Below are 21,293 nucleotides of genomic sequence, written 5' to 3' on the forward strand. Positions count from 1 at the left end.
AATATTATTTATTAACTTCTTTCCAAGGGAATAGAAAAGGGATGCAGTATTCTTAAATAGGTTTGTTAAAGGGGTACATTTACCCTTTTGCAATGTAAGGTCGACAAAAGAGGTGCCATTTCTATCAAAATGGTACAAATGTATACAAAAGGGTAAGGGGTAATGGACCTTGAGATAAGGCCTTTCCATTTAAAACTTTGTAGAATACCCCTCCCCCCCCCCTCCCAGCTTGTGAAACAAAGGTGTTCAAATTATTGTATTGTGAAAAAAGGCAATTATTAAAAACCAAAACAGTGCCAAGAGATTAAGTGATTGTCAATGCAAGTTTCCATTTGTATTCTGAATTAAAATGGGTATAACATGATCCTCAAGTATACTATGCAGCTTCACAGAGAGGCCCAAACTGATGATGAAAACATATGTTTTAACACTTAAAATTCTATTTTTGCCTCTTCCCTTGTACCTTGTGATCTTTGTAGGGAAATTCTGAAAAGGTCCCCAGCCCCCCACCACTCCCCCCAAAAATTCAAATTTTATATACAAATCCCTTTTTTATCTTGAAAATGGTCTCAGAGACAACAAAACATTTTTATGGCTAGCTAAACTACTTATTAGGAAAATAAAAATGTTCAAGGAAAAAATGAACAGGAAGAAACAACAACAAATTAACTTTTTTTTTTTCAGAAGAGCTAATACTTGTATATTTTTTTAACTTACATGTAGGTCAACATAATTTGTTTTCGCAATTTACCACAAAAGAAAACACCACAGAAAGGGGAACTATAGTTGTGGCATCTGAGCTACATTTTTAAATGGAAACATTTCCCATAAAAAATTTCCAAATTATATTCTTACCAGTACAACAAAATACCAACTATATTTTGCAAAGAAGTATACTTAATTAATAAAATTGACGTTTTGAAATTTTCTATTTAATTTTTGTACACCTGATCTTACAGAGTGCAACCTTTGGTTTAACTGGTTCACTTTACCGTTAAGGAATAATTAAATAAATCACACCAGAGTGGCTTTGTATCTTTATTATAATTCTCATTATCAGTAGAGAAATCACACTTGTACACTGGTCCACTGATCAATACTCTTACGTGTATGTTAAACATGGGAAAGCAGGTTGCATCATCTAATCATAACATTGTATGCCTGTGTGGGGCGTATATGCCAGGAGATAACCACCTAAGAAAAGACAAACATAAATTATGTCATTGTTTCAATGACTCACGCTAAGTGGGTATTATGCTCATTACCACCTTAATAAAGAAGATATATTAAAGTATAATTTTTAACTCCGCTTTAAACTTTTCAAACCTACAGTTTGTTTTCACTTTCAGAGAGGTTCTTAAATTCACAAGCACACCACCCACCCCCCTCAGCCCCAATTCCTACTCTCCCATAGCCAGGATCCCATTTCAACCCTCGAATAAATCAATTTTTTTTCTAGTAATTTTGGTCTGACTTAGATTCATCTCCACTCAGCCATGAAAGCAATGGTGGTAGATTTCTGTATATTTGTTGGTCTAGTTCACTATTGTTCTCAGTTTCCCACCTCCCTTTTGACAGAATTAAATTCCATTAAAAAATAAACTACAGTAGTTTAATCAAATTAATGCAGAGGCAAACATTGAACCAGAAAATACTATAATTTTGGTATGAACAATACCAAAGTATAACTTACATAATTAACATCACATCTTTTCTATTGTAATTTAAGACAGTGCACCTACTAATAGATTGACCACAAAAACCTAAAAACATGACTTTAGAAACACAGGTAAGTGAGAATATTGCCAGTTTTGCTTTTGCCACCAACCACTCTGCTTTTAAAAAAAAATACATGGAAGATAATGACAAAGCAATAACAAAACCAGCCAACCAACCTCTGGCAATTCAATAAACACACCAAATTCCCCTGCAAAATTCTCTTCAACACCTTACAGTACATGTAAATGTCAGCAGCATAAATTCAACTCAATGATTTGGCATGCTACTATCATCAAATGTTTACCCCTTGATTCAGAATTTTTAGGAGTATCAAATAGAATTCCACTATAGATTACAAATGCTGTTTACCTTAACAAATATTTGCATTAATTCTGGAGATATTTAGTTTAAAATGTGTAAAATATATGCAAATGAGAGGACTGATGATGTCATACACCAAACCCAATATTACATCAAGTGCAGACCATATGTACAGCAGAGATCATTGAAACTTGGTGGCAAGTGATTTTCAGCTTGAAAAACATTAATCAAGGCCATGAGGTGGCCAGAAAAGCCTAGAATATCAGGGAAGGTCTGAAATGCAGTCTGTTGCCATGGTAACAAAACTGTTAAGCTCATATTAGGTAGCACATCTGCAAATTGCATCGTAATAGCACTGTCCCCACTGGAGCCCATGGTTCAGTAGTTTACTTGGACAATAAATTTCATAACTTTCCTGGGGGACTGGATGATCTAAATGGTATGTGGGAGACTCCCAGAATATTTGCCAGAATGTATGACTTCTTCACAGGTATTCATTAATAAATAAATAAATAAATAAATAGACACTAACACTACTAACATGATTGAGTTTGGAAAATATATATATTTTTAGTTTATGATATTTTGAAAAATTCCCCTCTCCCATCTAACATGCTGATCTTCTTTAATTTGGTACTTGAAATTGATAACAAGGATGCTACACCTTGGCAACTCGTTGGCCAGGATATATTGCACAGTCTTCACATCAGATAATGGGTCTGTACATATTATTTATGTATTTATTAAACAGAGATTTCCTCATCCCATCCCTATGGAAATTCCAATTTTTATTAATAATTTTCTTTAAAAAGTTTGGCTTTTGAGACCCTCCCCATCCCTGGAATTTCCAATAATCTCCTTAGGGTGGGTATGGACATTTTCTAGAACCACACAATAAAACAAATAAACAAACTTTAAGATAAAATGTTGAAGTATAAGTCAGTGGGACATATATATATTGATCAACTTATAAAGACATGATTGATCATTGCAACGTACTATACACAACTTAAGCAAAGGTGAAATTATAGCCTGAAAAAAAAATTAGGTGTGAACTGGATTCTAACCCATGAACTCTGTGATACCAGTGTGATAACTTAATTAATTAAAGTTCTATGCTACAACATACCAAACTGCTAATTTATTATGAAGTGACACAGCTAAAGCAGAGTTGTCAAGAAATCAACTTTTTTGTGAATTCTAAGATCAATATGAGTCTTCTAAATTTAAGATTATTATACCTAACAAAAGACATACAGTAGGGCACTGCACTGTGTGCTCTCTCTACACTCTTCCAGGCAGGATAGTAATACATATACATGTACTTTTTTTTGTTTGGAATATACTGTTACTGCATGGTCATACAAGAGGTACTAGTTGCTGCTGAGTAGTCTTAAAATAAGTGAACTAAGTGTGACAAAATATAATGTATATTAAATCTGCACCAGTTCAGTACAATTTAATACCAAATTTTAATCAGCCACAAAAAAAAATTGTTAGCACCAGATATTACATGTACTTTGTGAAGGCTTCTGGAGGGGTTATACTTTTATAAAGTACCTCGCAGCAAGTACTATTTTGATTTACTAAAGCAAGACTGTAGTAACTGCTAAGAAAATGTGTTTTGTACATCCCAGAAAAATTGGGTGGGGGTCAGTGCAACCCTCTTCACAAAAGTTAAACTCTTAACCTATTTATGACCATAATCTGTAATTTTCCCTACCCCATTTATGACTGTTGCGACTGCTACAGTTGCCCTAAACATAAGTTTTGAAGGACTTTTGTTGATGGTCTTATCAATAATGATGAAAATTGAGGTAGCTTATTCTAAAAAACATAACAAATTAAAGACTAGAGGGCAAAAGCCTTACCCTAGAGTATTTATGACCAAAACGGCTGAATAACCATACCTTTGGGGCTGCACAGCTGTATATAGCACATAGAGGAGAGTTCCCCCCCCCCCCCCCCAATACCGCTGGAGCAGGAATCAAAATATTATTGCCTTGATAACATAATAAAGATAAAATCTCAAAATAATCAAGAGTTACATATATGCATGGGACTTCACTAACAAAATGATGCCTGTTGCTTGCTGTAAATTGTATATAAATTACTCCTACAATGTGCCAGAATTCTGTTAATCTGGTCACCAACAGGCCACAAAAATCTGACTGTATAATTAATAAATAAGAAAATGACCGACTGAGCTTTTGTTTGAGCCAGAATAGAGTGGCCATAATAACTAGGTGGCTGTGTTAACGGGGGTGGCTGTATGGTGAGGTACATTCCACAGTAGTGATAAAGATGACACTCTCAAACACCAGTACCCATAAAGAGTTTGGACAGTATATTTCGCATAATCAGTTGAAAGAGGAAGAGGGAAAATGGGAATAAAATAGAATGGCTCTTGTGTACCAGAGACAACCCTTTCCCCGAGTTACCCTGGCGGAGCTAACTTTTCACTTATTTCTTTGCAAAATTCAACCAACTGTTTACACAAGGATCACGAACCAGACTTGGGGGTGAGACAATTCAGGTGAGCGAGTTGACTTGCCTTGGCATGTAAAGTAACCAACAACTTTTCTTTGAGTATACGTAAACACTTTGGCTCGCCTAACTGGAACAACTCTCGGCATGGCGAGTGTCACGTAATGCCTAGATTTAAGATTTAAAGCAACAATTTGTATCAAAGAAGAGAAAATTAACTCAGCAAAACCCACTCTGATCAAATGAGTGAGGGAAACTTAAACAAAGAGGGATAGTTGCACATTTGATTATTCAATAAGAGTTACGAATAATCATGCAGGGTCAACTTTTACTCGGCCTACATGGGCTACATTTTCTCATACAAGCACTTGATAAAGTTGCCTCTGGGGGAGGGTTATCCCGGGTACCCGAGACCATACAAATGGAACCTGCCTTACCTCAAAGAACACCCCCACGATTTTCAAAGGGGAAGGTCCATGAACAGGACCTTAACTTAGGGCAGCTTCAATGGCAGATTCCCTCTGATGGCTTGGATTTGAATAATTGATTTAATTACTTTTAAAGAGGACTAGAACTTAAAAATCTTGCTCGAATTTCGATCCAGCGAGGCATAAGTTTCCATGCCGTGAATCAAGTTTTTACTGGGCGTTTTAAAAGCACTCACCAAAGAGAAAGAGACTGATGACCCCAAACTACCGATACATATGTACTGTATCTTACTGAAAACAACAATCTTCAACGAGAGATGTGGGAATGTGGGATACTGACCTTCAGCATGCGATCCAGCTTGTCTCTTCTACCAATACACGTGAGCCAAGAGCAACAAAAGCTCTGGTGACAGCGACTTTCGGAGCTAAACGGCTTCTGTTAATTATGTTCCCGTAGTACACAGTGCAAACTATGGCCAGCAATACTTCATCCAGGTTGTTGTTAACATTATAGGCTATTGCACTTATTGTTATCGCTAAATCACGAACAACAAGAACCGAAAGTCGGAATAACACCAGTTTTGCAAATGTGTAAAATTCGCCCGACGATGACGGAAGGCTCTCCGTTATTTTGCTTCAAAACAATAATAAACTTTTCTCGAAACGCCATTTTCTCGTTTTGTGAAGCGAGCCGCGAAGCGCAGTTTAAACCGGATGTGACGTCATTTTTTGTTGGATGATGCCTATACGAAAATTTCAGGAGTCTTCTGCCCCGCCCCTGGGTCCAAACTACACATGGCACGTCGACGGATACGACAAATTAAAACCTTAGCGGGGGGGGGGGGGGGGGCACGGCGGAAAAACCGCTGCTCATGCGCAGTAGATTTCGGGTCGTCTTCCCGCCTATCCATTTTCAAAATGGCGGACGACGAATCAAAAACGAACACGTCATTGTCATGGCTTTTGGCAACATCTAGCTCGCTCAAGGCAGTTATAAACAACTGGGCTACTTTGGGTAATGATCCGTGCTGATGTTTTGACTGTGATCGAGAGGATCGAAACGGTGTTGTCAGTTTTCTCAGGCGATAAAGACAGCTCTTCCGAAAGGAAACCTTTCAGCTTTTCCAAATTCACCCGAGGTACCGTTTTTCCTTTTCTTAAGGTCGTGTCAAGTTCTTTAAGGTTTTGAACCGCAATTTCTTGTAGCTTGTTTAATTTTACGGAACATATAAAATATGACTTTTTTTTCGTGCTGATGAAAATTTTTAAATGCTATTTGTTCATGGACGTTTGTATCGTTACCTGAAGAAAGAAAAGTGGAGGACGAATTCGTAAGTAGTACACACCCGGGTACACACTAATGTCTAATTTTGTTGTGCTTTTCGCTTGTGTGTTGTTCATTCGTGCCTTATTTTGCCGCTTCAGCAGATGCCATGTACTGGCATGAGCTGAAAACTTGTAGTAAGCTTACAGAGGTTTAGTATGGCATTGTAGAAAGTTGTATTGTATATGTAATACAACATGAAGGATAAAATAAATTGCTCTTTGTTTGTTAGCCTGTGTTTGATATTATGGCTTACGCTACTTCGCACTTACTACGATTCTTGCAGCTTTCCCCGCAGCTGCGGGCTTCGTTATTGCAAACATTTCTCCGTTGTGTTAACGAAAAAAGAAATCCGCCAAAAGGGGTTCTTGTTCCACTTTATACTGGTTTGTACATTCGTTTATGTGAAGGCTTGTAGTTACATCGAAATTCAGTCAGTGTAAAACGCATACTGCGCACTGCAGACTGCAGTGTAAGTGGGAAATACATACTGCAGACATTATTATAACTGAATCGTGTTTTATCGAGAGCTAACCTTGAACAGGTTAACTGGAGAAAATATTCAGGCTAACCCTAGGGCGGATACAGAGAAGGGGTTTCGAGATACGAACTGCCAAAAGGCGGTCCCCTGTACGGGGACCGGTGGCTTTCACGCTGGAAATTTTTGAAATTGTGGTCCTTGAATTGGAAATGGAATTTCTGTTATTCTGAGGCCAAGTTAGCATGTTATGTTTTATTTCTTTTTGCTTAATCTAGGCGGTTCAACCGAACCAGCCAAAGCCCCCAAGATCCTTCCCAGCTAACCGGAGTGATATTCAGTCTGACCCTAGAACTATTTAGGCTAAACTCTCACTTCTTTCAGCTTGAATTTTGGTCTGTTTACTGTTAACACACATTAACACTTAATAAGTCTACAGTCAGCATTTTAACACCTGGCCTGCAGTTCAAAGTCTGCGTCTTACACTGACCACGTTGGAAAGCATGCCTTTTTGCAAAAAGCACCATTGTGAGAAAACACATGAAAACTGCACCATCCCTCCTCCCCCAATAGTAAGTTTAAGTCTTGTTCCAAGCAAATACCGTATGCCATCTCTCCTAGATACTTTTAAGGAGAAGGTTCAGTAGCCTACACTGCAACAAAATTCTACTGTTTCATATTGTGTTCCAGATAAATTCCACACCCTTGTAGACCCTGCCACCAAATTTTGTTTACTTCCTCCCCCAACTTCCAACCATCCTAAGGGGTCACCACCTGATTGTGGAGGGATGGTTTTTGTATCCATGACCCTATGAGTCTTGTACTTCTGGTAGGTTGAAGGATAAGGACTAGACAAATTGTGATCACCTGGCTTTCTAGGTTGGGTGTTGGGCTAAGGGTTGATAACCCACTACTGTAGAAAATAAGACTAGCAGATACAGAAGATATTCAAATCTCTATCAACATCAATGAAGTATCAAGGGCTCATAATTTATCATAACACATGCATTTGGAGCAAACCCCTTCCTCTGAACACCCCACTGAAAATGCCAGTTCACCATACTTTTCTTTTCAAAATTTTAAGTTTTGAATTTCTCCCTCCCCCCCCCCACCCCCCACTCCTCAGAATTTCTTTGACCTCCCTTGAGGCAGATATGGTTATCTTCTGGCACCACAATTCACTTTTTGGTAAATTAATCACATCAGGCAATGATGTCTCAGCAAAATGTTTATCTGCTCAAAATGCAACTTAGAGATTTGCAATTCCAAAATAACTACATGTAAAAACTACTGTTAAGTTAACCTCTCCCATTCCCAAACAAAAAGACCAAACAAGTGTGACTAGAATTGTTTCATTAAAAACACCCCCCCCCCCCCAAATATAGAAAACTAAACTGAAATAAAAATAAAATCCAACACAAACACACCAGCAATGAGCATCATTAAAAAACTGGATCATTGGATAATGCAATTTGAGAGTTTTCATTGTTTTAGCCATCAGGGGTTATGAGCCATTATACCATGCTCTACAAATATGGAAAGCATATGCATGAGTTTTTGAGCATTTTTATCGTTATTTAAGTCTACTTTCTATATTTTGGGGGCCTTTTAATAAAACAATTATTCCACCCGTGCCTGTTGGATATGAGAAGATTAAAGCCAACTCAGCGCTACGTGCCTTGTTGGCTATCTATTATCTCATATCCAACACGCTCTCGTGGAATAATTGATAATTATTCACTCCCTAACGAGTGAATGATGCGTGATCCAAACAATAACAAAATGGCTGGCGAAAACTTATGTTCTGCCAGTGTTTCTAAAATGGAAACCCTGAGAATACAAGAAGATACTGTACCAGAAAATACAAAAAAGTCTTCAAAGTTTTGAATTTTCATTTCAAGTGAAAATTTTGATTGAACAACGAAACTGTTTTGCAAACAGACTTTTCATTTAGATTGTTGATTTGAACAGTGTTAAAAGACCATTTTGCTAGATTGTGATCAACAAGGATTTTATCGCAGGTTAACTAGACTTGCCATGTTAGAAGATTCTGTAAGGAATTGTGCACATCTTCATGCCGCTTGCATGCTTTCCACGCATGAATTGAGAGGTCAATTAAATTATCTTTTAGTGGTTTCCTTTTCATCTGTTGTTAAGATCACTTTGTACATATACTAAAAACTTGTCAATCTCAGTGAATAACAGCCACTATTCACCTCAATTGCAAAGAATAATTGTTAAATATTGCATAAACTTCCACACCAAAATATTATGATCTACAAATTTTTAAGAATTCAAATCCCAATCAAGTTGTTTATCAAACTATAATTTTTCTGTCTTCAAACATTTTTCTTTATTAATTACTGAGGAATCCTGAAATACTTGTTCCATGCATTTGGTTCCTTAATTATCCCTTTTATTATTCCTTAATCTTTTTATAAAGGGGACATATCATTTAGTATCCCCTCCAAGGAAGATGCCATTCATTTCATCCATGAAAAAAACTCTTCAAGTTGATGTACATGGCCACGTCACACTGTCTCCAGCCAGAGAATCAAGTAATTGAAAGAGAGGAGGAGAGCTGTGAAAATCTGAGGTCTAACTGTGTAAAAAAAGAGGAAAAAAATGTAACATTAAATTAAGCCATACTTGGGCTTCATCCTTTAAACACTTATTACATTGCAAGAAGAAATGTCATTAACTTAGTATCTGCACTGTTCATACATTATACAATACTGCATAGAGCATTGAAGACTACGCAACTTCTTTCAACCTATATTGTGAATACCTCAGTCATTTTGCTAGCTTTGTAACTAGGAAATTTAAATCATGTAGTACAACATAATCATGAAGTACAACAAAAGGATTGTTACTTCTTGACGTTTCACTCAGTAAAAAAAATAAGTAAACACATTTCATTAACCTCATCATCATCAGACTAATCAAACCCAAAAAAGTCTACCTTCAGGTCAAAAAATAATTTTACAAGATAACTTTCAAAAACTCTTTCAAAACCACGAAATTAGTCCATTCAATAACAACAAAACAAAAAACTTAGTGTACAACTGTCATATCAGATTCTTGCACCGGTGCAAGAACTTTTAAATTGTAGACAACACAAGCCAGAGGATATATCCAAACGTAGAAAGAAATGTGTCACCTTAAATTGTATGCTGATATCCGGACTGAACATAAGTTGGCTACGCTTTTAAAACATTCATTGCATGTAAGATTTATATCCTTAAATCTACAAAATTAAGCTCATTTACAGTACAGTGTCAACGGTTTTCGTCACTTATTTATATGAACATGGCAGACAAAAAACCTAACGGGTCTCTTCCCAGAGGCAAGTCAAGATATGACCGGTAATTCAAATGATAGCCAACAAAATCTTCAACTTTTAAAATGTAGACTCATCGAGCCAAAAAGTTTCCGAAGCCACACACGAACTAGAAAATGTTGCCACTTGCAAAAATCAACCATTTACGGAAGGACAGGAAGGAAAACTTGGCTTACCTTTCAACATAGCTTTCCATTGTGCTGTGTTCATTGTGTTAAGTCATCTGTACACCAATATCTGCAGCAGAAGAGTATTGTAAATAAACTAAGCACGTGCTTCCGCTTGGCACAAAATGAACACGACACCAACGGACAAAAGAAATCACAACACAAAGAATAACACTTAAAGAAAGCGACAAAACCAGGCTAACATTTACAACATACTTACTTTTGCTTAATCCGCATTCTCTGTGACAAGTAGCAGTTCTAACTGAGTGAAAATCCACAATATTTCTTGCTGTTCGATGTTCCCGCTTGCAAAATGTTCAGACATTTTCGAAACTCGTTTGCAGCTGCAAATTGTCAGCGGCGAGCGCTTGAGCATGCTCCAAGTCAACGGATTTTCAGCCAATCAGCGGTTTTTCCGCCGTGCCAAACTTTATGGCTTTCCAATACTGTAGTGTTTGTAAGGTACATTTCGGTGTATCATACATAATATACTTAAGCGCGCAATGTAACTTGGGAAGTTGATTATTAAAGCAGCATGGCGGACTTCTAGATTGGATTCGTGTGTCGTATCCGTTAATTGCAATAATCCAGTTCCATCGGTTGTAGAACGTGACATCTGGCGACGAGGATTGAAGTTGCAACTGCCCAGACCATGGCGTCAATAAAGATAGACGATTTAACGAGTGTAAAACCCTTCGACCCACATGGTGAACCTTCAGGCGTGGGAAGGCGATGGCAGCGTTGGTTGAAAAATTTCTCGATGTATGCCGACAGCAAAGGCCTGCTCATCGAAGCGGATAAAGCGGATAATAAAATCCAGAGGAGAGCTTTACTCCTTCATTCTGCTGGTGAAACGTTGGCTGACACAGGCGAGGCGAAAGATTATGAAAAAGCGGTGAAGGCTTTGAACGATTATTTCATTCCAAAGGTAAATTCGACTTACCAAAATCACCTGTTCCGCAGCATGGAACAACAGGACGGCGAAACTGTGGCTCAGTGGTCAAGGACTGTGACTACGGCGAACAAGCCGAAAACCAGATTCGTGATCAAGTCGTGCAAAGATGTAAATCACATGAATTAAGGAAGAAACTACTGGAAAAAGGTGAGAAATTAACCTTAGAGCTGTTACTTTCGACGGCAGCAAATTACGAGCGAGTTCAATCACAGCTGGAGAATATGGAAGGCAGAAAGGATGTGAATTTGGTCCGCGACAAGCAGGAAGACAAAGAGGAGGAGTCTGTAAAGCGAGCATGCTACAGATGTGGAAAAGTAGGACATTTTGGACGAGACTCTGAATGCCCTGCGAAAGGAAAAACTTGCTATAAGTGTGGAGGAGCTGACCATTTTGGTTCGCAGTGTAGAACGAAAACAGCCAAACCTCCCAAACCTAGACGGGAAGAGAAGACAAAAGGAAAGAAAAAGAAGAAGTCAGTCAGGTATGTGGGAAGTGAAAGAGAAAAAGATGAGTATGCATTTACTGTGAATTCCGCTACATCTCCTGAGAAAATAGATGTGACTGTGGGCGGAGTTGTAGTTGCAATGCTGATCGATTCGGGTGCGAGCACCAATGTGATTGACAAAAATGTGTGGTCAAAGTTAAAGCAAGACAAGATTAAGTGTGTGTCGAGAAAGAGTGACAAGAAGCTTTATGCATATGGCAGTAAACAGCCGCTGAACGTTCTAGGAACATTCTCAGCACTGGCAAGAGTAGAGGGGAAAGAAACCGAAGCCGAATTTGTTGTTATTAATGGTGAAGGGGCGGCACTGCTTGGAAGAGAAACTGCCATACAGCTAGGCGTGTTGAAATTAGGAACCCGGATCTGCACTGTGACATCTAATGAGACGATTATGTCCGATTACAAAGAAATCTTTGAAGGTGTGGGAAAGTTAAAGAATTACCAAGTTAAGTTGCATGTGAATCCGGACGTACCTCCTGTGGCGCAACCAGTCAGGCGCACCCCATTTAGTCTTCGAGACAAGGTTAAAGAAAAGATTGAAGAGCTGGTAACCATGGACATAATTGAACCGGTAGAGGGCCCGACCCCGTGGGTTAGTCCAGTTGTAGTAGTCCCAAAGCAGAATGACGAAATACGCCTTTGTGTAGACATGCGAAGGGCTAATGAAGCCATTATCAGAGAACGTTATCCCATACCCACAGTGGACGAAGTGCTCCAAAACCTCAACCAAAGCACAGTGTTCAGTAAACTGGATTTAAAATGGGATTATCACCAATTAGAACTCCATCCAGATTCCAGAAGTATCACAACGTTCACTACACATTGTGGTCTATACCAGTACAAGCGCCTTATGTTTGGGATAAGCTCAGCTCCAGAAGTGTACCAGCATGTCATTCAGCAATCATTGCAAGGCTGTGAAGGTGTTGCCAACATCTCAGATGATATCATTATTCATGGGAAGAACACTGAAGAACATGACAGACGATTGCAGCGAGTTTTGGAGAGGCTGAAAGAGAAGAATCTCACGCTGAATGCAGAGAAGTGCAGGTTCCACATGACCCAGATGGTGTTCATGGGACTGGTGTTAAGCGACAATGGTATCGGCCCTGCCGAAGACAAGGTAAAGGCGATCGTTGATGCAAGAGAACCGCAGAGTGCATCAGAAGTCAGAAGCTTTCTGGGACTGGCAAACTACAATGCTCGACTTTGCTACGGTCGCAGAGCCATTGCGCAGATTAACCAAAAAGGGTGTCCGTTTCGAGTTTGGAGAAGAGCAGAAGAACGCATTCAGTGAGCTTAAGAGGAGGCTATCAAGTGCAGAAACTCTTGGTTACTTCGATAAAAATTCCAAGACACTAATCATAGCAGACGCAAGCCCGGTAGGCCTCGGTGCGATCCTCATCCAGGAGCAGCAAGGTAGGAAAAGAGTCATTAGTTACGCAAGCAAGAGTCTAAGCGATGTGGAAAAGCGTTATTCGCAAACGGAAAAAGAAGCCTTGGCTGTTGTATGGGCATGTGAGCGATTCCATGTGTACCTTTACGGCATTGAATTTGAACTGTACACTGATCACAAACCGTTGGAAACAATCTACTCAAGCAGATCGAAGCCGTGTGCACGAATCGAAAGATGGATCTTGCGATTACAGCCATACAAGTTCCAAGTCAAGTACCTACCTGGAGAGCAGAATATTGCCGATCCGTTGTCACGCTTACTGCATGTGAACGAGCAAGCAGAATCTTCATCAGCGCACAAGGTGTCAGATGAATTTGTCCGGTTTGTCGCAGTAACTGCCACTCGAACGATGACAACACGTGAAATTGAAGAAGCCTCATCAAAGGACAGAGAGTTCGTGGAATTGCGTCAGCACATTAAAGACGGAAACTGGAAAGGTGATCAGCACAAGCAGTACATACCAGTATGTGGCGAACTGTGTGTTATTGGCACGTTAATTCTTCGAGGTACCAGGATTGTCATTCCGAGCAAGTTGAGACCTCGAATACTGAGCCTTGCCCATGAAGGACATCCAGGAATTGTCAGTATGAAGCAGAGATTGCGATCAAAGGTATGGTGGCCTGGGATCGACAGAGAAACCGAGAAGTTTTGTAGAACCTGTCATGGCTGTCAGCTTGTAAGCAGTCCAGCAAACCCAGAGCCAATCAAGTCAACCCCATTACCAAGTAGCCCATGGCAAGATTTGGCCATAGACCTATTAGGCCCATTACCATCAGGAGAATCTGTCTTAGTCATCGTTGATTACTTCAGCAGGTACTATGAAGTGGAAGTCATGCGTTCGACAACATCAGAGAAAGTCATAGAGTGTTTGGAGAAAATCTTCACCACACATGGACTACCTCAATCACTTCGAAGCGACAATGGTCCACAGTTCAGATCAGAAGTGTTTGAGCGGTATTTGGAGGATAACGGCATAGAACACAGGAAGACCACACCATTGTGGCCACAAGCGAACGGCGAGGTGGAAAGACAAAACAAGTCCCTCCTCAAGAGAATGAAAATAGCTCAAGCTGAGGGAAAAGAATGGAAAAAGGAAGTTCGCAAGTACTTGGTAGCATATAGGTCAACCCCTCATACTACCACAGGTGTGAGTCCAGCAGAACTCTTGTTTGGCAGGAAGATGCGTACTAAACTACCTGAATTGAGAGAGGAGAGTACAGAGAGTGAGATGCGAGACCGAGATGGCGAAATGAAAGCCAAAGCTAAACACTGTGCAGACAAGAAGAGGAATTCCCAGGAGTCAGACCTAGCTCCAGGTGACAAAGTCTTAGTAAAACAAGAGCGCAAAAACAAGTTGTCAACACCATTTGCTTCTGAGCCTTATGATGTTGTAACCAAAACTGGGAACAGTGTTGTCGTTGAATCACCAGAAGGCGTTCAACTTATGCGAAACACAACCCATGTAAAGAAGTACGAGGAAGCATCACAGAATCCGGAGGAAACAGCTCCATTGCTTGATGTTGCTGATCCTGTAGAACCGGAAGCAGAACAAGAAGAACTGAGCAGCCCGGTTATGACGAGACCAACAAGGACCAGGAAACTGGCGGAAAGATTTAAAGACTTTGTTATGACCTGAGCGTCATTGTTAAGGACTCTGTTTTGACTTGAATGCTATTGTTAGAAACTTTGTTATGACTTGATGTCATTATTGACTGTTACGGTTCGAAAGAGAAGAATTAATAATTTTTATGGCTAGCCGTTTTGTGAGTTTAAGTCGTACTAGGTTTTTAGTTGATTTTCAATTGTGTTGACATTTCCTTAAGATCATAGTGGTTATACCAAAAAAGGAAGGGATTTAGTGTTTGTAAGGTACATTTCGGTGCATCATACATAATATACTTAAGCGCGCAATGTAAGTTGGGAAGTTGATTATTAAAGCAGCATGGCGGACTTCTAGATTGGATTCGTGTGTCGTATCCGTTCATTGCAATAATCCAGTTCCATCGGTTGTGGAATGTGACAAATACATGGGTGTATCGATGGCTGGAGTCGAAAAATAATGTGGCTAACGGTCACAAAGTCAAACAACCATCCAGAAATTATTGCCAATTTCTATTTGAACTGTGTGGCAGAGCTAGGGGGCTGTCCAGTGAAACTGAGGACTGACTGTGGAACAGAAAATGGCGTGATGGCAGCGATGCAATGTACATTTCAAGAAGATGCAGAAGCGCACAAGTATGGGTCATCTCCGTCGAACCAAAGGATTGAGGGCTGGTGGGCGTTTTACAGAAGAAACAGGTCTGGTTGGGGGATTAACTTCTTTAAAAGCCTTATGGAACAGGAAATCATTAACCCTGGAGATGAGATTCAAATGGCATGCCTCTGGTTCTGTTTTGCTCAGTTACTTCAAGATGACCCAGACAAAGTTAAAGAACACTGGAACACACATTTAATAAGGGGCTCTAGGCATGACACTATCAGTGGGAGACCGGATGAACTATTCTTTCTCCCAGAGCTTCATGGAGGAGTAGATGGTCTACTTCACCCGATATTGGATGATGAGATCCAATCTATGAGGGAGAACCTGACCTATGAAGAGGAGGAGAGCTTCTACCAAGGGTACTTTGAATATGTACTGGAAAACACCGAGTTGCAGCTGCCCCACAGTATTGAAGAGGGAGTCTCTCTGTATAAAGACCTCCTTGAAATTGCTAACATAGATGATGTTTAATGAAGAAGAAAGAGCTGTGCAATATCAGTAGGGGCAGGTTCATACATAAGTGTTCACTTTGATACAGGCCCATTACACCCATGACTGATTTATACTTTGTATTTTCCATTTCAGTACTGTGCAAGTAAAACTTAAAAGGTATCCATCAGACTCAACGTTAAAATATTTTAATATAATTATCCATCATCAGTGGTTACAAGTAATGAAACACCCCTTACTGTGGAATGAATTGCAACAATATCATTGTGTGATGATTTATGAAAATGTCAACAATCTTAATCCTTTGAGCCCCAGAATCCACATACAAACAATCCTTGCTGATCTCCTTACATTTTCTTCTAAATGGCTCTTTGTTCCCGGAAGAGTGCTCACTTCGCTTCCATCCGGAAAGCACACTTTATAAGTCTTGTCATTTCTGAAAGTACGGTCGTAAGAACTTCGTTTCTTCAAGGCTTCGTCAAGTATTGCCTCGGCTGAGGCATGTTTCTTGACTTTTAGGGGAAGGGACTGCCTCTCACGGGCTTGAAAACGCCGCACAATAGAGAACCAATCCCGATGGTTATAGTTACAAATTCGTCCATCTTCGCTTTCTTGGACTTGGAATTGAAGGTGGTTTGCCTCTCTTTCGACTTTTGGGAAAAAAATTTCTTGAAAGAGGACACTTGACTAGCTGAAGACGAAGATAAACTTACACCGCACTTTGGGCAAAACTTGTGATCTGCTCTTCGCCAACCACCACAACTGTGACAAAACATAGCGGGCAACAGGATGGAGGACAAGAGCAAAGGGTTCATGTGACCAGAGCTAGTCCCAGGTTCCGGTCGCTTTCAGCATCAGGGTTAGTTACCAGTACTTTGAAATTTTGTTGTGTTTCAATTAATTTTGTTGTGTTTTAGTTTGCGTTTGTGTATCAGAAAATTTATTGTGTTTCGAAAAAGATTGTTGTGTATCAGGAAATTTCGTTGTGTTCTGAAAAAGATTGTGGTGTTCTCGAAAAGATTGTTGTGTTCTCTAAAAGATTGTTGTGTTCTCTAAAAGATTGTTGTGTTCTCCGAAAGATTGTTGTGTTCTCCAAAAGATTGTTGTGTTTCAGAAGAGAAATTGAGTTGTGTTTTGCCCCTATGGGCCACCGTAGGACGAGGCTCTGAGGGAATGACTTGTTTTAGGTTGAATTTTAATACAGTCAAACTTCCAGTTGCGACCACCTCTCCTTGGAGACCAGTTTTCCAAAATACCAAAAGTTGCTAAGTCAAATCACCATATTTTGAACGTCTTGTAAGCAACCACCTCTCGTAAGCGACCGCGACCACTTTTAGAGCTAAAACTTTGAAATGATCTTTTGTTTTAACTTCCCGTAAGCGACCACTTGACAGATAATAGAGCGGAAATCGGATAATAAGGTGTTGTAACATTATCGCATTCGTAGGTAGTACAAGAGATGGAAATTTCCCAATTGATAGTACCGAATTTTTTCTCGGAATTGACTTTTCACATGAATAAAACATTTAAAACATGGGGTAAGTCTCTATAGTTACCATATGCTAATGAGACAAAATTTTAACCGAATATGGTCTAAGCTCTCGCACTAAGCGACCACCCAAGCTTGACATTTTGGGTGGTCGCTTACGGGAGGTTCGACTGCATATCGAAATTGGGCTCTTCCCCATAATACACTGTTTGTCCCCCAAATTTTGCATAAACTATTGTTGTGAAATGCTCTTGGAAGGTCTGCATAATCCCAAATACATTTCACAGCAATAGTCTATTCAAAATTTGGGGGACAAACAGAGTGAATATGGGGAATTGGAAAATAGAGAATAGACTGTTTTCGATATATTAAAATTTAGCTTGGTAGTGAGGCTCAGAGGAAACAAACAGAGGAAATTGAAAGACCATGTTAATTCATTTCTTTTGTTCGTGTCCTCTAGACCTCACAATCAAGCTGAATTTTAATATATCGAAAGTGACCAATCAGTTATCGAGTCTTATCAGTCGTAAGGTCAAACAAGCTCGTACCCAGGGCTTTTCCCTTTGAACTTGGGAAAAGCCTTCGGAACGAGGTTGCTTGCTGGAAACTTTTAAACGACCATGTGACCGAAAGAAACGTTCACGTTACTGGTCTGGAAAACGTTTGTCGAACGCTCATAACCAGAGCTGACAAACGTTTATTATTTCTTTATGTTGCCAACGAATGCACTGATCGTATCTGGAAAAGTAAATGATTTTTCGGCGGTTACCTTGCATGGAGGGGAAGAGAACTCCAGGGGGGGAAGTCCTGTAGCTCGGAAAAACAATAAAACAGCGCTCAGAAAGGCAACAAAGTTCACATTGTAGAGAGGATCCCTCGGCCGTTTACATGAAGAGAATAAATACTGCGTTCACACTAGCACTGACTGCATGCTTAGAGTAAACCTGTTTAGGCCGCCTCCACACTACGCCGGAGAAATATGAAAATGCAGCTTTATTTCTACGGTTAGGTCTACCGTCCACACTAATCCGTCAGGAAAACGGAGCTTTTCCAAAACGCTTTTCAAACCGGAGGAACTTGAAAACGCCGGCTCTTCTTTTGGACGGGAAATATTTTGGAAACGGAGCCACACCAGAAGTCAAAAGCATATTTCCTCATCTGCATCTACTATATACATGTACGCCGGAGAAATTTGAAAAAGCACCCGTCTATTTCTACGGTTTGGCCTACCGTCCACACTAATCCGTCCCGAAAACGGAGCTTTTCGAAAACGCTCTTCAAATCGGCTTTTCGTTTTCGTTTGGACGGAAAACATTTTGAAAACGGAGCTCTACCAGACGTTTCGAAAAGGTCCGTTACCGTCCACACTAAAACTTCCTTTACGAAAACCAACGTTTTCGGTGGACAATTTCTTAACTCTCCACAGCCTAGTGTGGACAGGACCTTAAATAATTAGGTCGGTAAAAAAATCGTGAGACGTCACACCAACTTTTCATGAAAATGATCACACAATAATTAACGAAAAGTAATTAATTTATCAATTAAAGAAAAGAATAAGAAAGTAAAATTACAAATGTCTGATGAACTAAAAAAAAAAAGTAAAAATGAACCACATAGGCGCTTTCTATTCAACCAGGAATTCCGCAAATGGTATGTTAAAGGAAATTCTCGGTCAGAAATTTTCGTTAATTTATTCTGATACCGCATTTTGCGAGGTCAACATCTTTTCCGGGAATTGCGGAAAATGCTGTTCCATTCGCCACTGGAAATTGCCAGAAAATGAAATGCAAGAAATGCAAGAAATTTTTGGTCGAATGGAAAATGCCCACAGTGTATGACGTTTGGGATTTGATTTTACACACGCGAATTCAAAATTGGCGATTTCTTAGATTAATGGACTAATTAATCGATTGATTGGTTGGTTGACTGACTGACTGACTGACTGACTGGCTGACTGACTGACTGACTGCAGTCGCTGATGAAATATAGAAATCAAATGTGGACAAACTGAACATACAGTTATTTATCCTCTCTCAGTTGTTGATCACTACATTATAATTAAAGATCAGTGAAAAATGTGTTTTACGCGTGACTAGAAGGTAACGCAACTCTTACAACGCTTATGAGTTGCGTTACACACATGTGACCGGTTTTACTTCCATCCACCAATCGTCGGCATAAAGATATTTTTGGATTTCAATTCCCTCTCTTGGAACTGTCATGTTGAAAAAACCAAAGCGAACTCGTGGTAATGGTTTCTCTATTAATCGTGCAGGAAATGTGTCGTGGAGATTATAATTTAAAGCAAAAATCCACGTTTCCAGGCCAGCTCTCTTCATCCAACCGTTGTAGTCATACATAGCAAACAAGTCGACTTTTATATGAGGAAGATCGTCGCTGTAAACTTTCATCACGTTGCTTGTTATAATACACTTTCAGCCCTTTGGACTCAAAAGCCGATAAAAACTCCTTGAAATTCATCGAGGCAAACCTCGCCGAGCCGTTAAAACCAATGTCCACATCATCATCCCACGGAAAAGGTCCGTGTGCACGAACCGCTCCGAAAACAGATCCATATATGAGCCAATTCTCTATACCAAAGTCATCCAAGATCTTGTGAACAGTATACGCCATGTTTAGAAGCTGGTCTTTCTGTTCGCTGGTCAGATATTCGCACGGCTGAGCGGGGAAGAAAGGGTGATTGCCCGTGTAAAGACCGTAGTTCCTCAAGTTCATTACCATTTATAACGAAGTTTCCATATAACGCGTGCTCTGATTGGCTGAAACAGCGTGCTTTATAAGAGAACAGAGCACGGGTTGATGACGGTAAGTTGGCTTCCAAATTTTTGCTTCGGAATTTTGACAAATTTGACCCAAATTAAACATCCCCTGTGACTCAGACAAACGCACTGGAAGCGAGCTATTTTTCTGCAGTAAATATGGCTCACAGAGACCATTGTTAGCAACAGTAGTGTTAAAACTGTACTAAAATAACAAGTTTTGCTAGATTCCCGCCGACAAAACATGTACAGCTGTAGCGAAATACACAAATTCTCAACCTAAACAGTGCTTCGATAAAGACATTAATTTTGTTACGAAGGCAGAAATTATACTAAGAAGTAAAACAACGACAGAAAACAATTGAACTGTCTCTGTTTATGATGAGAAGCTTTATTTTTGTAAATTTACAATTAAAAATGCTCATTTGCTTAAACAACACTTACATGCAGTGTAGTAACGCTCGTTCTCCGGTCATCTCAGCGAAGTAAACCGACGAGTGGTCAGTGCAAAACTTGTTCTGGTATTCTCTTCTGTGCTCGAAGTAGAACCAGTGAGAGCCGTTAAGTCTTTCTAACTTTTACGCTAGTTCGGGCAATCTTGCTGCATGCGGCTACAAGCCGTAAATAACTGTAGCTCCTTTCAAATTCAACCCGGCATTTCGCATTTTCATCCACAAGCTTTGAGCTCCGCGTTTCGTAATTTCCACTGGAAAAGTGCTCGTTTTCATGGGCCACAATACGGCCGGGTTCCTCTGGACTATAAACCTTTACCTGCCTTGAGATCCGTATTTAAAAATTAACTTAAAAGCGAACTTTGAAGGCATCGTTCTTCTCTCGAAAGCCGCTCAAACTTCTCGAAACTGAAAGCTTAGCTGAAGTCCAGTTTGTGATTGACAGCTGTCGCTTCGTTAGCCAATCAAATTATTTGAACAATTCTAACAAGGATTGTGATTGGCTTATTTTAGCGTGCTTTATCAGAGAACAGTGCACGGCTGACGCCACTTTTGCTCGTTTGGAAAATAAAGTTTGGTTTGAAAATTCAGCCGAATGCGTGGGGAAATTATCTGATTCTTTATCATAAAACAAATAAAGAAGCCTCGACTGTGCTCTGTTCTGTTGTAAAGCACTTAGGAAGCGGTA

The 21,293-nt window shown here is 39.8% G+C and overlaps 1 protein-coding gene, 1 long non-coding RNA gene and 1 pseudogene across 2 annotated transcripts; 1 reads left to right on the forward strand and 2 right to left on the reverse strand.

Moving 5' to 3' along the window:
- Positions 1–8,242: 8,242 nt before the first annotated feature.
- Positions 8,243–10,679, reverse strand: LOC145470254 (uncharacterized). The gene is made up of 2 exons (XR_014042463.1): positions 10,485–10,679; positions 8,243–10,334 (listed from the first exon to the last, which is right to left on the reverse strand). It is a non-coding gene; the product is annotated as an uncharacterized LOC145470254 (long non-coding RNA).
- A 4,284-nt stretch (positions 10,680–14,963) lies between these two features.
- Positions 14,964–18,869, forward strand: LOC145469677 (uncharacterized). The gene has a single exon (XM_081453429.1). It carries the CDS (start codon positions 15,234–15,236, stop codon positions 15,903–15,905), a length of 672 nt encoding a protein of 223 aa, XP_081309555.1. The 5' UTR covers positions 14,964–15,233; the 3' UTR covers positions 15,906–18,869.
- A 441-nt stretch (positions 18,870–19,310) lies between these two features.
- Positions 19,311–20,905, reverse strand: LOC145469414 (ribitol 5-phosphate transferase FKRP-like; annotated as a pseudogene).
- Between the last annotated feature and the right edge of the window lie 388 nt (positions 20,906–21,293).

Source organism: Orbicella franksi, chromosome 15 (assembly GCF_964199315.1).
Source record: "Orbicella franksi chromosome 15, jaOrbFran1.1, whole genome shotgun sequence".
Classification (NCBI taxonomy): domain Eukaryota; kingdom Metazoa; phylum Cnidaria; class Anthozoa; order Scleractinia; family Merulinidae; genus Orbicella; species Orbicella franksi.

What these genes read in the sequence shown, in the direction of transcription:
- LOC145469677 (XM_081453429.1), top strand. Translation starts at nt 15,234, where the DNA reads ATGTGGCTAACGGTCACAAAGTCAAACAACCATCCAGAAATTATTGCC.